Source organism: Microplitis mediator, chromosome 2 (genome assembly GCF_029852145.1).
Source record: "Microplitis mediator isolate UGA2020A chromosome 2, iyMicMedi2.1, whole genome shotgun sequence".
NCBI lineage: Eukaryota > Metazoa > Arthropoda > Insecta > Hymenoptera > Braconidae > Microplitis > Microplitis mediator.
Window position 1 is genome coordinate 9,689,942 of NC_079970.1, and position 18,486 is coordinate 9,708,427.

At 29.7% G+C, this 18,486-nt stretch overlaps 2 protein-coding genes across 2 annotated transcripts in view; one reads left to right on the forward strand and one right to left on the reverse strand.

Moving 5' to 3' along the window:
* Positions 1 to 834: 834 nt before the first annotated feature.
* LOC130678723 (E3 SUMO-protein ligase ZBED1-like) lies at positions 835 to 3,654 on the reverse strand. The gene is made up of 4 exons (XM_057486154.1): positions 3,129 to 3,654; positions 2,986 to 3,048; positions 2,843 to 2,894; positions 835 to 2,760 (listed from the first exon to the last, which is right to left on the reverse strand). Exons 1-4 carry the CDS (start codon positions 3,381 to 3,383, stop codon positions 1,229 to 1,231), a joined length of 1,902 nt encoding a protein of 633 aa, XP_057342137.1. The 5' UTR covers positions 3,384 to 3,654; the 3' UTR covers positions 835 to 1,228.
* Positions 3,655 to 13,935: 10,281 nt separating this feature from the next.
* Positions 13,936 to 18,486, forward strand: part of LOC130664161 (insulin-like growth factor 2 mRNA-binding protein 2) — a 106,229-nt gene continuing 101,678 nt past the window's right edge. Inside the window, exon 1 of the mRNA XM_057463966.1 lies at positions 13,936 to 14,252. Coding sequence (XP_057319949.1) covers positions 14,078 to 14,252 — 175 coding nt within the window. The 5' untranslated portion in view covers positions 13,936 to 14,077. The remainder of the gene's footprint in view (positions 14,253 to 18,486) is intronic.

Consider the following 18,486-nt stretch of genomic DNA (forward strand, 5'->3'; position numbering starts at 1 on the left):
AACTATCACCCACCTTTTAAGTTTAAATATATAAATACTGCAGCTGCTGTATAGGCAAGTCAGAATTCTCCTAAGCCTTTAGTTACCGACAGTAACTAACAGTTCAACAGGGTTTTTTATTTTTATTTGTTAGTTAATTTTTTTTCTCAACTAATTATTTGAAAAAATATGATAATTTCTATACATTATTTAAAAAAATTTTTTTTTTTTTAACAAATAATTAATAATTCCATATACAGTTACAACTCTATGTTATAATTTGTATATAAATTTAATCGTATATGTTAGATTCATTAATATAAAATAAAGCTGATTAGAGTAAGAATGCAGCAGCTGTGACTATTCTACTGAGAATTTTCTGAGCATTTTCTTTAGTAGGGTATGCATACTAGTGTTGCCGAAATCGAAGCAACTATTCGATTGTTCACAATCGAATAGAATCGACTGAAGACAATCGATTATGGTAATTAATCGTGTCTAAACAATCGATTATTGAAATAATCGATTTAAAAAAAAAAAAAAACGATTTTTTTCGCTCCCAACTTTATAGTTGCAGAATCGATAGCTTAACAATCGATTGTTGAAAATCGATTTCGAAATTTTATTTTAAAGTTAAGTATCGCCGCGTATTAATATAAGTTTGTATTTTGAAACATAAAATTTTCATATGGTCATTTATATTTAAAATAATAACAAATAAAATACTTTGTTCATGTTTGATAATTTTTTATTTAATCTTTTTAGTAAAAAACAGTTTTAAACGTTTATCATATACGTGTTTTAAACATCATAAATAACTACTAAATAACTGATTATTTTTAAATAATTATCGATTAGTATATCACCACTTTGTTTATACTTAATAATACTATATTGCAACGTTATAAGCATAAGATATTTTTTAACGTTTATTATAAGATTTTAATTAATATCAACGTAATATTATTTCAAAATAAAAGAATAATAAATAATTACTAAAAACCATATTCTTTAAAAATACTGATCAATTGATCTATAATCCCTTTGGTTATGTTTAGTAATATTTTTTTTAAACTTTCTTAGTAAAAGTTATTTTTAAACGTTTCTATGAGATTCTAATCAATCACAAATTTACATATTATAATTTATAATACTAATAAGAGTAATAAATAATTACTCATGACCAGATTATTCAAAAATACTGACTGATTAATCTACAATCACTTCATAGCTACTTGGTTTCAATTTTTTACCAGTCTTTATCATCTAAACATTGCAGAAACAAAATTTTTTGAAATTTATCTGGTTTTATACGATTCCGACGTTTTGTCATAATCAGGCCAGCAGTGGAAAAAAGTCTCTCTGAAGGAACCGACGTCGCCGGAATAATTAAGTATTCTTCTGCAATTTTATAGAGAGATGGAAAAAAACTTTTACGTGAATTCCAATATTGAATCGGATCTTCATTAATTAAAATTGGCGGTTCTTTTAAATACTGTTTTAGTTCAAAATGATGACCAATGTTATTTTCTTCGACAAACTTCATAGATTCCGCAGCTCGTTTTTCGTGATGTTTCCATATACCTCGTAATTTTAAGATTTCATTTTCATTATTAACGACTCGCTGTTCATCTGACTTTTTTAAACTTTGTAATTTGTCATTTACATGAGAAATTGCTTTAGATGCAGCTAAAGAGGATTGAAAATACATTTTTTTAAAACGTGGATCCAATAGCATGGCGATGGCCGGTATTGCATTAAATTCAATTTTATCAAATCGCTTTTTGAGTTCACATTTCAAATTATTTTTCAAATTTTTCGCTACGTCTGATTTACATGATAATGCCTCTAAATCTTCAAATAAATTATAGACTGTTGGTATTATTTTACCACATGTTTCGTACTTTGCACCACTAACATCTCGCGTAACTCCCTCGAATGGTCTTAATAACTCAGTAATTTCTTGTAATATTGCTATATCATTACCAATTATTACATTAGGCGTTTTACTAGTTTGTGAAATCAGAACATTGGTAACGTCTTTTCTTAATAATAAAAAACGATCCAGCATGTAGAATGTGGAATTCCAACGAGTTGCTACGCTTTGAATCAATCTACTTGGCTCATTAAAATTATCACCAGTTATTTTTTTTAGTTCATCTGCTGCATTTACCGATCTCTTAAAATAAGAGACGATATCTTTGACATTTTCTAATAAAAGATCCAAATTTTCAGTTGATTGGATTGCTTTAGTTACGACCAGATTAACAGTGTGGGCCAAACAAGGGAGATGCTTAGATGAACTAAATTTTAATTGGATCGCACCAGTGATGTTCGATGCGTTGTCTGAAACTACAGCCGCAATCGTTGGAAGATTCCACTGTTCACATATATTTTTTAATACCGTGCCCAGATATTCAGCAGTATGACTTTCATTTAAGTCAGTAACGCCAATAATTGATGATGTCAAAGCATCATTGTAAATATAGTGAGCTGTCACACCTAGAAAGCTCTGAGTGTTGGTTGTTTCGGTCCACACATCGCAGGTGATACTTACAACGTTCACATTCAAAAATCTACATTTGACTGCTGAAGAAATTTGATCATACTTATGATCAACCATCCTTGATATTGAATCCCGACCAGGAACCTTGTAGAGTGGCGAGAGAAGCTTCATAAAATTTAAGAATCCTCCTTTTTCAACTGTGCGAAATGGCATGCAGTCTTTAATTATCATATACAAAATCGCATTAGTTATTTGTTCAGCTTTTCCTGTACCATCTGGAAAAAAAATAAATACGAAATAAAATCGATAATAAAAGTTTAGTCATAGTCAAATAATATGCTGATGAAGTGCACAAACCTTGGTATGATTTAACATCTTTTATAACTTGGGTAATTTGTAGCTGCGTGGTCTATAATACAAATAAAGGAAAAATATTAGTTGTTTTTTAAACTTATTCGTAATATTATAGTAACAATAATTAAAATAGCACAATAACAAACCTTGATTGCTGCTGGCTTCTGATTCGTCACTTTTAAATGATCGTTATTATTGTTGTCTGTCGTCTAAAATAAAATTCAACATTTACAATTATGAAATATTATCTTAAAATAATGGATTATCAATTTGTGAATTTATACAGTACCTCTTTATTTTCTATGTCGATTACGGGATCTTTATTTGCATCATCGCAATGATTATTTAAATGAGAGTTTAAATTATTTTCAGGTGGTTGGTCCTTGGATTTTTTAGTTCTTCGCATAACTTCAATTTTATGAATTGACATTAGGTGATTGTGTAGGTTAGTCGTGGTGTTTTTAGACTTGAGGTATTTTTTACAATATTTACACATTCCACCGTCTGAGGTTTTTATAAAATGTCTCCAAATTAAACTACCCATAGCCAATAAAATATTTCGAATACGATTTAATCACTAGTATTAAATTTTTTTTATTCTTTTAGTTCATATTTCCGATTATTCAGATATATAAGCCGAACGAATACGCCATATTTAAATTTTAAAACAATTATACGTTGATTTTATGTTATATATGATATTATAGATATGGTTAGAATTTAAGTAGCTCGCTTATCATCAACGCCATCTAATTTACCCATGGCGCTAAAACTTAAAAATATTTTCTGAATAATTTAAGTATTGTATTTAATTAATAATTTTTTTTTCTAAAAAATCGATTTTTTCATCGCAACTTTAAAGTTGTAGAATCGTTTGAATAAAAATCGATTGTTAAAATCGATTGTTGTTTAATTTTTCAAATAGCATAAAACTTTGATCTACAAAATTATAAACTGCCTATATCTTTAATCATTTCGCTCAAGTTGTTTATCATTTCTTTGGCTGTATTAGTCAAAAAATTTTTATAATGTTTGAATTAATGAGTGAAAAAAAAAATCTTTCTTTAATTAATTTTACAAAAAATCGATGTTTAAAAATCGTTTTCAAAAAAAAGAATCGATTTTTTTCAATTAATCGAAAGGCCTACAATCGGTTAAAAAAAATCGACAATCGAAACGAAAACATCGATTGTTCGATTAATCGATTTCGATTGCGCATCACTAATGCATACACCCTCTATACTTTCTACCCGCCTGTCACGTGTATACACCACATATGTGAACAAAGACGAATAGTACACATAATAGAACTGACGAGGGGAAAATCGTTGCATACTATTGCCACAAAACTATATATATTATAAAAAGAATTAGGTTATTCTCATCTACGACTAAAGAAAATAAAAAAAAACTTTTTCCAATCCTAGTTAATTACGGAAAATTTTTTTGAGTAAAAAATAAAGTATACGTTATCCTAGTATAGTTATATACCGTAACAACTAATGCCAATCTGTATTTTTTTTTCTTTGCTTTCTATAGAATATAGGGTCTACTAATAAATACACTCTATACTAGGCCTTATACATTTTTAAATTAACTAATAAACACTAAGGATTTTGGTTGAATAGTTAGATGGGACTTAACCGAACTAGATTAGTAATTTATAGGGAAAATTAAATTACGTGTAAAGATAAATTGAGCGACAAGATTCAAAACTAAAAATTATAATTATATCTCCACTGAAAAAAAGTGTGGTTATCTCAAGTATTACTAAAGGTAGATAATTGTCATAACAAAATGTATCGTTAAATTAGCAACCTACACTGAGAAAAAAAACACTTTTATCAAGAACATTTACTTGAGACAAAAACATATATTCTTGATAATTTTCAAGAATATATAATTTTGTCTCAAGAATTCGTAGAATTGAAGGACATAATTTTTATTTAATTCAAGTAAAGCTATTTTTTTGTTTACTCATAATATAATATCAAATTCATATAATAACAAAAATAAATTTGATGCTCTGTTCTCAAGAAATTGATAATTAATAATAATAAAATAAAAATTCGTAATTGATTTCTTGAACCAAGAAATTTTTGTTTGGACAATAGTATTTTTTGTTCTCAGTGTACTATAGATTGCTGCATCAACTGTTTTCAACTTAGCTCCTTGAGCTCGAAAACATTATTGTGGATACGTTTTCTCTTCGAGCTCGAAAATACTTTTATATGCCATTGTTTTCGAAAAAAACCGTTTTTTAGCATTTCTTTCTCCCACGATATCTCGCGAAAGAATCAACCCATTTTAATGGTTGAGGTGGCAATCGACGTATTTTATTGAGTTCTAGAGCTAATCAGATTTTGCAATTGTTTGGTTGAGTTATTTCAAAGATATTCGCAAATAACTGTTTTTTACCATTTCTTTCTCCCGTGATATCTCTCGAACAAATTAACCGATTGAGATAGCTAAGGCGGCAATCGATGTATTTTATTAAGTTCTAGAGCTTATTAGATTTTGGAGTCGATCGTTTAAGACGTATCTGATAAATCAATAAAAAACAAAAACAAAAATTTTTTTTTTCGTAATTGAGAAGGTTATTTTTTTTTGCATGTTTGCATGTTTGCATGTTTAGGTTTCCACTATATTTAAATGGTGTATTACCGTACGATGGACGGTGTGGCTCAATAAGTATAGATCAAATTAAACGAAATATAGTATTGGCAAGAAGCCAATATTTTCGAGTCTACTCGATCAAATGATCTGAAATTTTTAGGAAAGTTGATGGCCAACAAGCTCTTTGGTTTGCCGCCTTAACCATATCCAAATCAGTTTATTAGTTAAAATGTTATAAAGAGTTTACATACATAGGGGAGGGAGGGGCAAAAGGGGGTACTTAAGGAAATACCAAGTTTTCGAGGACTCAAATACGCTAAATCTTTTTTTTTTAATGATATTCGAAGTAAATAGAAGAAATTTTCAGTTACCGTTGAAAAAAAAAATTTTTCATTTTTGCGGGCAAAGTGGGGTACCCCCTAAAAAAGGTAAAAAAAAAAATTCTGGATTTTAAACGAATTTGATTAAGTTGAATTTTTTTTTAAGTAATTTACATGAAGAAAAATTATATTTTTCATGTTTATACGTACGTACGTAAATTTGAACTTAATCGGTAGGGTGCGTTCAGAGATATTTCAAAAATAAAATTTTTTCGAAAATGTTTTATTTGGATAACTTTTAATTTGCTCGATGGATTGATTCCAAAATATAATCAGCTCTAAAACTCTATAAGCCGCGTCGAATGCCGCCTCAACCATCAAAATCGGTTCATTCGTTCAAGAGAAACCGTTGACGAAAGAATTCAAAAAATTTTTTTTTTTGGTTTTTTCGAAATTTCTCAAAAACGACTCAATAAATCGATTTCAAAATTTGATCAGCTTTAGAACTTGATAAAACACGTCGATTGCCACCTCAACCATCAAAATCGGTTAATTCTTTCGTGAGATATCGTGGGAGAAAGAAATGCTAAAAAATGATTTTTTACAAAACAATGGCATACAAAAGTATTTGCGAGCTCGAAGAGCTCGAAAATGTATTCACAAAAAATGTATTCACAAAAAATGTATTCACAATAATGTTTTCGAGCTCAACGAGCTCGAAAACAGCGGGAAGTTTTAGGGCTGACCCGCAGGGTCAACTTATAGACCGATTTTTTTTTTTAAATAATGTAAAAAATTTGTTATTATACCCGACTAGAATTTTTCATAAGGGCCTGACGAGGTCCTTATCGGGTTAACCTTATTTCAAATAAGGTCCCAATCAGGGTATCCTGACAAGGATCCTGATATGGATGTAACGCTTAAGACCCATGAGGTCCTTATCGGGATTGCCTTATCAGAACCTTACCAGGATATCTTCATTACGTCCTTATCAGGATTGCCTTATCAGGTCCTTGCCAGGATATCCTCATCAAATCCTTATCAAGATTACCTTATTAGTAATTATTTTTAAAAAAATATTAAATTGCAAAAAAAAAAATAAGAGAATTTTAATTCCATCGAGATTGTTATCTATTGTATTGAGAGCATTAATTATAGGAAGTAAACATATTTCTTATTGATGAAAAAACCCCGATAACTGCTGGGCTCGAACCTGCGTCCTTTCGATTCAAAGTCCTCGATGCTATCCACTGGGCTAACATACACAAGTGATTTTGAAAGTGTAAATATAATATTCATTATGATATCAAAGAATAACTGATGAAGAAGTAAAAAATCTGTGCTACATTGATTGACGTGATTTTTATATAATATTCTTTTGTACTTTTTTTCATTTTTAGCCTGTCAATGAAATATTTAAAGAGATGGGATAACTTTTTTTTGAACAAGGATATCCAGATAAGGTCCTGATCAGGAACTCGTCAGGTTGACCCGATGGCAAATAACTTTTTTTTTAATAGAGATATCCTGACGAGGTCCTGATCAGGATCTTTTCAGGTTGACCCGATGGCAAATAACTTTTTTTTGAATAAGGATATCCTGATGAGGTCCTGACAAGGATCTTGTCGGGTTTGCCCTAATAAGGCAAACCTTATATTAACCCGATAAGGTCCTTATGGTACTTCAGGCAAATCAGGAAGAAATTCTAGTCGGGATATTGATCTCAAAACTGTTACTGATCTCAAAACGTCAGATAATTAACTCAAAAGACATCATGAGTAAAAACCATCTGAATAAAATTATTACAATCAACTTGAGTAACTTTGGCTCGATCAGGGTAATTTGGACCCGCTTTCCTTGAAATAACAATTTAGGATTTCTTTTACTAAGATATACATTTTGTATACAAAATTGAATATTTATAAATTCTAATCTCTAAATTAATTCCATGTATGAACAAATAAAACATTATTCAAGTCTTGACTAAATATTATTCTTGGAAGTTAAATGGATTGAGCTTTTTGCTTAATTTTAATTTTTTATACCTTAAAACGGTAATAAAAAAAATAGTTTATAAACTCAAAGAGCTTAAAAACGAAAGATTATGTGAAAAATTTTTTTAAGATCGATGAACTCGTATATATATATTAGACATCGTATGATATCTTTGAGTAATTAAAGTTCGGTAACAACGAGGATGAGTTCTTGGACGAACCCTCTGGGTTAGTCGTTCATTATTATTTTTTTTTTATTAAAGGGGACCACTAGTGTGACCACCTGTAAAAAAGGTGATTTTTAGGAATTTTTTTAGATAAAACTACTGCATGGAATGTTTTATTAGCTCACGGACATATTTGTGGATGTATAGTGAATACAAGATAAAATTTTTGGACCTACAAATTCAAAATTCAGCGAGTTATTCACAATCTCCCAACGCTCCAAAGCAAAAAGTTCTCCAACTGTTGCAGCCCATGCAGAAGCTGCCAGAGTTGAACGACGGGGCCCTACTTGGCCCAGCACTGGGTAACCGAGCCTTGGCCGTTACAATGATTATCTGAGCTTGGGCCAAGGCTGGGTAACCAAGCCTTGGCCATCCAATGGCAAGCCAGACTTGGGCCAAGACTGGATAACCTACACTGATAGAAGTATTTATTTGAGCCAAATAAGATTTATAAATAGTTAATAAATAATTTATTTGAAAGCTTAATCAAATAAATATTTATGAATAGTTAACAAATGATTTATGAAATGAGATTTATTTGAGCCAAATAAGCCATTTCTTGATAATTAATGAATGGCTTATTTGAATAGAAAGAAAAAACAAACGAACCTAATTAAGTGGGGTTATGACAAACAATTTACAGTACCATTTAATTTTAATTTTCTAAAGTAAATAATACATACAGTAATTAGTTTTAATTGATTGTAACAATCATTATACAAAATATATAAGAAAATGAAATATTATAGTAAATCTTTTCTAGCAATTACACTCATTCCATCCGAGGTTAAGTGAATTTTTAGTGGTTTAATAAATTCTTTTAAAGTGATTTGGAAAATTTTTTGAGAGTTGGGTACAATTCTTCTAAGTCCCACGATTTTAAAATACCCAGCATTTTTTTTTATTTATAAAACAGCATTAAATTACACGTAACGAACGACTTAGACTAGACAATGTACTGAAAGGTAATATAAACAGAAAGTGGCGCTGTAGTCAAATATCGCGGTGATGTTCACTCAAATAAGGGATTTATTAACTATTAATAAATCTATATTTGAGGCAAAAAAATACTTATTTCAGCTAAATAAGGTCTTATTTGGCTGAACAATATGATATATTTAATTGAAATAAAATTTATTTGACTCAAACTTATGTTTATTGATAGTTAATAACGCTTTATTTCAACCAAATAAGGTTGAAAAACTGTTTCAAATAAATGCATTTATTTATATCAAATAAATACTTCTAACAGTGTAGCCTTGGCCGTTACAATGATTACCCGAGCTTGGGCCAAGACTGGGTGCCCCTGCCTTGGCCGTCCAATATGGCAACCCAGACTTGGGCCAAGGTAGGATTACCCAAGTTTGGCTATACCTATGGTTTAATAAGTAGATCATATGAATGTATAAATTCAACGTTAGAGGGTTCGTTCAGTAGCTACCGTTCGGACCCAGCAATCAGAAAGATGGCAGTTCGCCCCCACAGCCCAGCAGAATTTTCACCGAGATTATTTCACATAATTTACCTTAGATAGTCCCTCCCTTAGATAGTTTTAACGTTAATGATCATGAACTCTACGAGGTTAATAATAATAATTTTTTTTTAATTAAATTTATTCGTTTCCTCGATGTACAATGAGAAAAAATTTCTCTTTAGACAATTAAATCGGTTTTGTTAAATTCTGTTAAACTAATATTTATTTGGGACAACTAAATTTTATTACGTCAACATAATCTATTTTACCATTTCTAACAAATTGTTTTATAGACTCTATTTGGTTGACATGAATATTTCTCTCTTTAAGATCATAATATCATTTGGTTAAGTTAAGAAAATATTTATTTAATAGACAACTAAATTATTTTATAGTGCCAACAAACTCAAATATTAAAGCAAAATATTATTATATTAACTCTAATAAATATTGCTTAGACATAGAAACATATATTCATTTAGAATAAATATATATTTGTTCGAGGTTAATAAATATATATTTAAACTTAATGATTATTGATTAAAAAAATGAGAAATTCATTTAATTAAAATAAATAACTGAGTGCTATTACTTGGAAATATAAAAACTCTGAAATAAGTCTGTTACCAGGGACACTACAAGCTGTGGGCGCAATCTAATGGCGAGCACCGAACTACTCCTGCTGCTGTTGGCTTGCATCAAGACTTTAACTAAGAGAAAAATTTTTTGGGAGAAAAGATAAATATGGTGGAGAGGAAGTGAAAAAAACTATTCCAGATATGCACTGGAAGTGGTAGTATGCTATTTTCGAAGATATAGACTATCGAAATATGAAAAAAAAAAAAAATTAAATTTTTCTAAATTTCACACTAGTGATCCCCCTTAAGTAAAGAATTCATTGTTTTTAAAACTTCAAAATTTTTGTTAATTATACCTACAAAAATTTAAACATTTTGCCAATTTATAAACATAGCTTTTTTTTATTCTTATAAAAAAAATCAAATTAAGATAACAATGCAATGTATTAATATATTAAGATAACGATATATTTAAAGTAAACAAAACACGTTAAATAATCCCTTTAACAATTATATTGCGTTGTATGGATGCTGGAAAAGATTTAACTCGATCAAACACTCGGTTAATTAATACGTAAATCGAATAATTTTAATCTGAGTTGAGGGTCTAAAATCTCGGTGTAGAAATAAAACACTGCCGATATAGGGATTGAAGTACAGGAGAAAGATAGGAAAAACTTGCCAAATTACATTAAGATGCCATAACTGAACTATAGATATTTAACACACCGTGAAACGTTTTCTAAATGACTACAAAAAACAATAGTTTTGCTTATGGCCTTAAACATATAACACACATTTAATGTGTGAAAATAATACACTTGTAACACACTTGGGTTTAGAGTGAAAAGAAAGATGGCTAATGTCAGATTAGTCAAGAATAATAAAAACCGAAAATGTTCAAGTAAAAATAAAAAGTCTATCGATATGCAAGTGATTTTATTAGTTTAAAAATTTTAATTTATATGAAATTCTATGAATTGATTTTTGTTTTGTTTTGATGGTAACTATCAGATATCTGGACTACTAAAATATTAAAAAGTCGAAACAATTTATTAAATTAATAATTTAGCTTTTTATTATTTATTCTACAACTAGAAAACAAAAATTTTTTTTTAAAGAGTAGACATTCTTGCGCTGAGAACTTATTCATTGCAAACTTGCCATAAAACTATCTTTTGATACAAGTTCGTTTTTAGCAAAAAAAAATTATTCTATCAAATAGCACACTAGTTTAATTGAAATTATTTATTTTAAATGAACAAATTCTTTAGGAATTTTAATTAAAAATTTTCTTTTTATAAGAACTAACAACCCACAGATCACCACGTGACTGCCCGAGTATTACTGCCAAATTTATAAAAGATGTTTTGAATTTAACTGTTTATTAAAATTTCTATTGTAAAATCAACTATAGAATCTTTGGTTTATTTCTATTGTCATTGAAATTTAATAAGACAAATATCATTAACTAACAAGCTTATTGATTTCGATAATTGAATAGTATCATAGGATTCTTGAAAAAAAATCTTCACATGATGAAATTTTTTTCTATTAGTTTTTAGTAAAAATTACCCAAAAAATATGATACTGTGAGGACATGTGGAAAATTACTAAATTTTTCCCATGTACATTGTAAAATACACTACTCGATAGCATGTAAATGAAGTGCAATTTCTACTAACAACATAATAAAAATTTAGTTACCGACTAGATGTCCTTACAGTACCAGGCTTTATGGGTAATTTTTACTCAAAAATGCTCTGCGTGTATTTTTCTTTTTTACTGATACCGAATTAACATTTTTTAATTTTTATTATCATATAAGACATGATGTAGACTACATTTTTTTTTATTTTATCTTAATTATATATACAATAGTTCTATATATTCAGTCATATTCAGTGACAGAATAATTAAAACATTAATTTATTTAAAGAAAATAAATACGATCGTCTTTTTTCCCGCGTAATTTAAATGCAATTCGAATAGAGATTAATTGATTTATCTCAATACTTGGCAATAAAAAAGCGTTTAAACCATGAAAACGCACAAATTCAAGTCAAAACCTTTCTAACGATACTAAATTTAATAACATTGACTTATTCTATTAGATAGATATAGCTGGAACAAAATTTTCCTTATCCTCTTAATAATATAGATTAATCGATTTGACTTGAAAAACCAATAATTTATCTACTCAAAAAAAAAATTTTTTTTCTGTGTATTATTAAGATTTTTATTTTTCGAAAAAAATGAATTGAGGAAGTATAAAATTATATTTGCAATAGTATATATATATATATATATATATGTATATACATAATGGTAAATATTATGCATTACCATTTAATATTTAAATATTAACTGAATGTACACGGATAAAATATTTAATAATAATTAATAAAAAATAAAAAATTTATGTATGTCTATTTATATATGTAATACAACAAAATTTTGTCATGGTTTTAAGCGCATATATGCGAGTTGAAAAAAAACGGTTAAAAATAGATTGCACTAGCAAAATTATAGAATTGGAACATATGCGAGCAAATTGTATGAACTAGCTCCTGCTAAAAACACCCGGTAGATTTTTGCAAAGGTAAAGAGTAATCTTAGAGTGTTGTGTTGGGGAGCGCGTGCGCGACCGCTTGGACTCAACACTCTTCTAGAGGAGCGTGTACGTCCTCAGAGGTAAATGATATAAAAGTACATGCGAGTAGCAGCAGCAACAGCAACAGCAGCGTGGTTTAGTGCAAAACCGGCATGCGAAATTCTACCAATGGGGCACATAGGCGGGAATCAGGGGGGCGCCCACGTGGTGTACCAACGGCCAATCAGTGGTGTGGACTTGCGGATTTCACGCTGTTGAGCGTTGTGTCGTCGATGAAAGAAAAAAATAAAAAAAAATAACAAAAAAACAAAAAAAAAAAACGAGTTCGCATCGTATCGTGTTTTACTAGAGTCTGAGCTAGCTGACGCGAGGCAGCCGTGCTCGAGCCAGAAGAGCTGGAAGGAGAGTCCAGGGTGTACTGCTCCACGACTCTGAGTCTTTAGCGGTTCTTCGTTCTCGACGTTTCCACACTGTTATCCGAGTTTGTTTGCTGACTGAGAAAATAGGTAGACTTGATTTTTCGCGCGCTCAACTTATTAATTCCTGACAAGTGAACAAAACTGGTGGATGCATCAGTCACAAAAAAAGTGCGCGGGAAACATCAGTAATAAAAAAAATAAAGAAAACAGAGACTATTAAATATTACGAATTGAAGGAAAGTAAAATTATTTTAGAGAAAAGGAAAGAGAGGGAAAGAAAGAGAGAAAGAAGTACAGCGAGAAAGAGAGAAAGAGAGAGGAAACAAACAAAAGAAAATCTATAAACATTCATTCGTTACCAAGTTCATATCGACAATTAAACCGTACGTGTTATTTCACTGACAGCAAGATTAAACGCAATTGCAGAAGCTAAAACTAATCAGCAATATTTTTAAAAGTGATCTATATTTTTATAAAATAAATCAAAACGTTTTCGTGCTCTAATAAAAAAAACGACGTATTCGTGAAATTTGTTATCAATCGCAATAAAAAAAAAAAAAAAAATAATAAAAAAAAACAAAATCGCAAAAAGCGGTTCCTCTTAAAAGCAATACATAACGAGCTTTGTGCCTTCTGCTCGATTGCCAATCGTGACAGTACTATCGTTAATATCGCTCGTGTTTAAAGTTTGTATATGCGCGCGCGTGGCTATACCGTGGAGGCAGTTAAAATAGTAAACGACGACGGTGAAGAATAAGGTGGTGGAGGAGGAGACGGAGGAAGACGATAGAGAAAATAAGAAGAAGACAGCATATCAGTGGTAGAAAATAAAATATTGGTGGAACGGAGTAAGAAATAACGTTCACCACAACAATCATCAAAAGGACGTCACGTTTATCTTTAGCAAACCACGTGTCCGAGGATAAACTCGGAAAAACCGTCATCATTGCGTCTAAAAAGCAACCCCAGGTTCAGCAGTCGACCACCCCGACTACAATGTCGAAATTATACGTGGGTAATTTACCCGCGGAATGCAATGAAGCTGGTTTGCGTCAGTTGTTCCAGGAACACAATTTGTCGTGTACAACGATACTTGTTAAACGGGGTGGCTATGCTTTTGTCGATTGCAACGACCAGTCTACTGCCGATCGAGCCATCGACAAACTTAATGGTATGTTTTAATCATAACATATTCTATTAAATTATTTACTTAATTAATTAAGAGCTTTGCTTACTGCTTTAATTTTTTATGCTGTTGCTTTCAGAATAATTTACTTAAGAAGAGGATCATTCAAAATTGATATATTTTGTTTTAATATGCTTTTTTACTGCTTTTTCTTTAATGCTTTCAGGAAATAATTATCAATAATTCAGCCGACGAATATTGGATGAAAACGTCAAGTCTTTCACTGAGGATAAAAATTAATTTTTATTGTGCACTAGTATCATCTTTGTTGATTTATTTTCAGGCGAGATATATAAATATAAAAGACATGCATTGTAATTATTACACAAGTAATATCAATCATATGGCAATGCTTTATACTTTTATATAGCTTACAAATTAGTGGCTTTACGACCTGACTATTGTACAAAAATACATATGCTGAATTAATTTTTTTTTTCTTCACATTATCGATTGGTTCACTTTTTTATTTCTCAAATAATAATAATTTTATTTGAAAAAATTTTCTACATTTTTATCGTAATAATAGAGTTGTCAAAATTTAACATTGTATCAAAAAATTAAAGACATTTACGTCCGTGCGTGCTTACTAACTTACATTGACGTACTAATACTCATACAGATCGTTCGTTGTACACGGAACAATCTTCTTTGATGCTGTGCTTTATAGTAGTTAGTCAAAAATATATGTATATATTAGCATAGCTCCATTTGCTTTGAGAACCCCTTTTGCATGGCCTCGAGAACGTTTCCGCCGAAAAAAAGACAGCCGGTTTGTCGTTTCTTTCTTAGCTTAAATAATCCATGCAAACAGACTCAGTTGTACTAGTATAAATTATACTCAAATTTATTTGACTAAAATTTATCAGAAAAAAAAAAAATTATAAAAACAAATAATCATTACTGAAAAAAAAAAAATAATAGTTTTTTTTTTAATTTTGTATTTTTTATTGATTACGAATACATGAGTGAAGAAGTAGTACAAGCCGGCCACGTGGTGAGAGTAAGACGCATGATCAAAATGGCGGCAACTGCTATACTCGTTTCTATTCTCAAGGTCACGCGCATTTTACCGTGTATAGATAAGCTATATGATGAAATTAGTGAAGCGAGAAAGAAATAAAGAAAAAAAAACCTTTATCATTTAACATTGACTATCACTAGTTTTCGTAACGATACGTTGATTATCGTGTGATAATCCTAAATAAACATTTTGTCATATTTTTTGAATAAAAAAAAAATAAATAAACCAATTTGATTGAAATCTTTCCTGTTAACGCTACTAAAAAGATATTTTTTTTTATACGAATAATAAGTATACTTGATAAAATTATAGATAAAATTATTTTAATAAAGTAATAATTTTTTTTGTTTCGTATAATATCAAATATCAACGTAATAAACGGTTAAAATTTTTTTATCTTCGAGTTATTTATGATATACGTTAAGATACACGGTCAAGGTTACGTACTAGAGAATGTAACAGGTCGATTCACATTGACGTTTAAATAATTTATGACAAAAACAGATCTATTAAAAATTATTGTTATATTATAAATAGATAATTTTAAAGTAACGTGAGGAATAATCGTAAACCCTTAAATTATTTCGTCACACTTTTTACATATTTTACGTAAAAAGAAATTTATAAGGCCGTGACTACTACCTAAATCTAGAACATGGTTTCGTACAACAGAGACAGAGAAACAGGCGTGGTAACTGAGTACTCATGACATTGAATACTAACATACTGAATAATATACACATGTACACATATATACATACATAGTTTGTCACACATAATATGTATAAAACTAACCAACTAAACAACGACGGTCATACAATAACAAAGTAGGCAGAATAATAATATAATTCTTAGCCAAACTACCAAAGAAACAGAACGAATTGGAGAATGAATCATATATATATATATATACATGTAGAAGTAAATACCCCTCCTGATTCTTATTATGTAATAAGAAAAATTTTCAATAATTAATAAATATGTAACAATATAATTACATAGCATGATGCTTGGTACACTTTTTTTTTGTATACCTAATGCTTGTAACATCCTTGTATTCCTTTCCTCATTACACTGAGCGAAAAAAAAAAAAATTAATTTTAATAAGATAAATTTTTTTAATAATTATCAATAAAATATATTTTTGTCCCAAAAATTTGTCATTCATCATTCAAAAAAAATTTTCTAATTTGAAAAAAAAAATTGTCGCATTTAAATTTAAAAATATAATTTATTTATTTTTTGAATTTGTATCGAACAATTATTAATAAATTATTTAATGAAGAAAATATTTATTTTTCTGCTCAGTGTAAAAATTAGTAATTATTGCTTTTATTTTATATAAACATTTGTATTGCTTTCACCAATTACATTTAACGCTTACAGTAGTATAAAAAATGAACTTATAATATTTGTAAAGGGTAACATCGGAAAGAAGTAAAATAGTGATAATTTTTTTCACTAACAGGGGTTATCAGATATTTTCGGCTGGATTTTTTTCGGAAAAAAAATCTCTCAATACAAAATACAGACCGCACTTTGATGCATTACTGTCTAATCTAGCGAAGTGCGCTTTAATTGTTTCATAATATTCGTTTGTTTAAGAGAAAAACTCGGCCAAAGTTACCATTTACTGTACAAGTGCAACAAAGATAGCATCGTTCGTGGACTTGAGTGTAATAGAGAGAAAAGTGCGAACCCCTGCTAAGTAAAACTAAAACAAATAAATTTATTAACATCTCGTTTGATGTAAAGAGCTAAGAAATTAGTATATCATAATAACAACTATAAGACGATCTCTAAAACTCCCACGGAGCGAGTTTCTAACCGTGAAAAGTTTAAGAGACAATAAAACAAGAATTAAAAAAAAAAAAAATGAAAGTGTAAAGAGACTAGCAAACTAAACTATTCGGAAGTCTTGAAAACGGCTGTACTATATAAGCTTTGTCGTATAAAAAAAAAAAAAAAAACAAGGGAGATGGATACAAAGTACAAAATTTAGTTCTAACTTGATGGCCAGAAGGCCAGAACTAGTTTGGTAGGTTAGGTTTTAGATCAACTCCTGGACCAGCTCATACACTATACACACAACATAATATAACACAAGGTATTCGGTGTTCAGTATATATCTACATCACATACATAGATGTCGGTATTGAGTCACAAGAGCACCGATCTTTCCGGCTTTGTAGTACTCATACTTTTATTTATCATATTCATTCTCCTCTACTCTTATTCTCCGTCATCGTGTGAATCTCCCACACACGCCGACCCTTTTTAAAGACACATATAGCGTAGAGAAGAGCCTTCGAGGTCGAGAGTCAGACTCGCGAGACAACAGGAAACTGCTGCATTCTTCCGTCCCCAAAGTATATATATATATATATATAAAACAGTAAAATTATTTCACTCAAATCAATATATATATATATATATATATATATATATGCATATTTATCAACTCCATGGAAATGTTAATATAATAACCGTATTTAAAATAATAAATGTCAATGTGCTAAATGTTAAAAAAGTACGTTTGTTTATTAGCATAGTCGAATGATGTTTATCAGAGGGTATAACTTTGAAATAGGCTCGTCGAACGCGCCAACCACATGACCGTTCACCATTTTCTCTCTCTATCTTTCTACTCTGTTCTAAAAAACAATTTTTATTATTTCTTTTTTTAATTCCGTCTTTCCTCTCTACTTCTTTACCTTCATTTATCCACGCACCTGTGTAAGACACATACGTACACGTGGTTATAAAATACATAAGCAACACACCAAGATACTTGTGAGTGTCGACACCCGCCCTCTGCGTCGACTAGACGAGCAGATGCCCCTAGGAATACATTATTCCGCTTCTAAAACGGGCAGCTTTCATGTTATGTCTACTTTTACGAGCAGAGACCAATGGGTAAACGTCTTTCCCAAACAAAACATTCTTTTCGAACAATTATTTTTTTTTGCAAAACTCCAAGTTTTTTATTATTTGTAAATCATTAACGTTAAAGTTTTTTCCATCGATATTACTGCAATAAATTTATTATCTGCATTTATTATTGCTAAAGTTACACGCAGAGAATTTTATAGTAGAAATTACTCAAAAATTTTAGCGAACGGTAGAACAACTCAATATTTTTGAGAATTTTGACAATTATACCATTTTTTTAAAGTAATTTTTAATAAAATTATA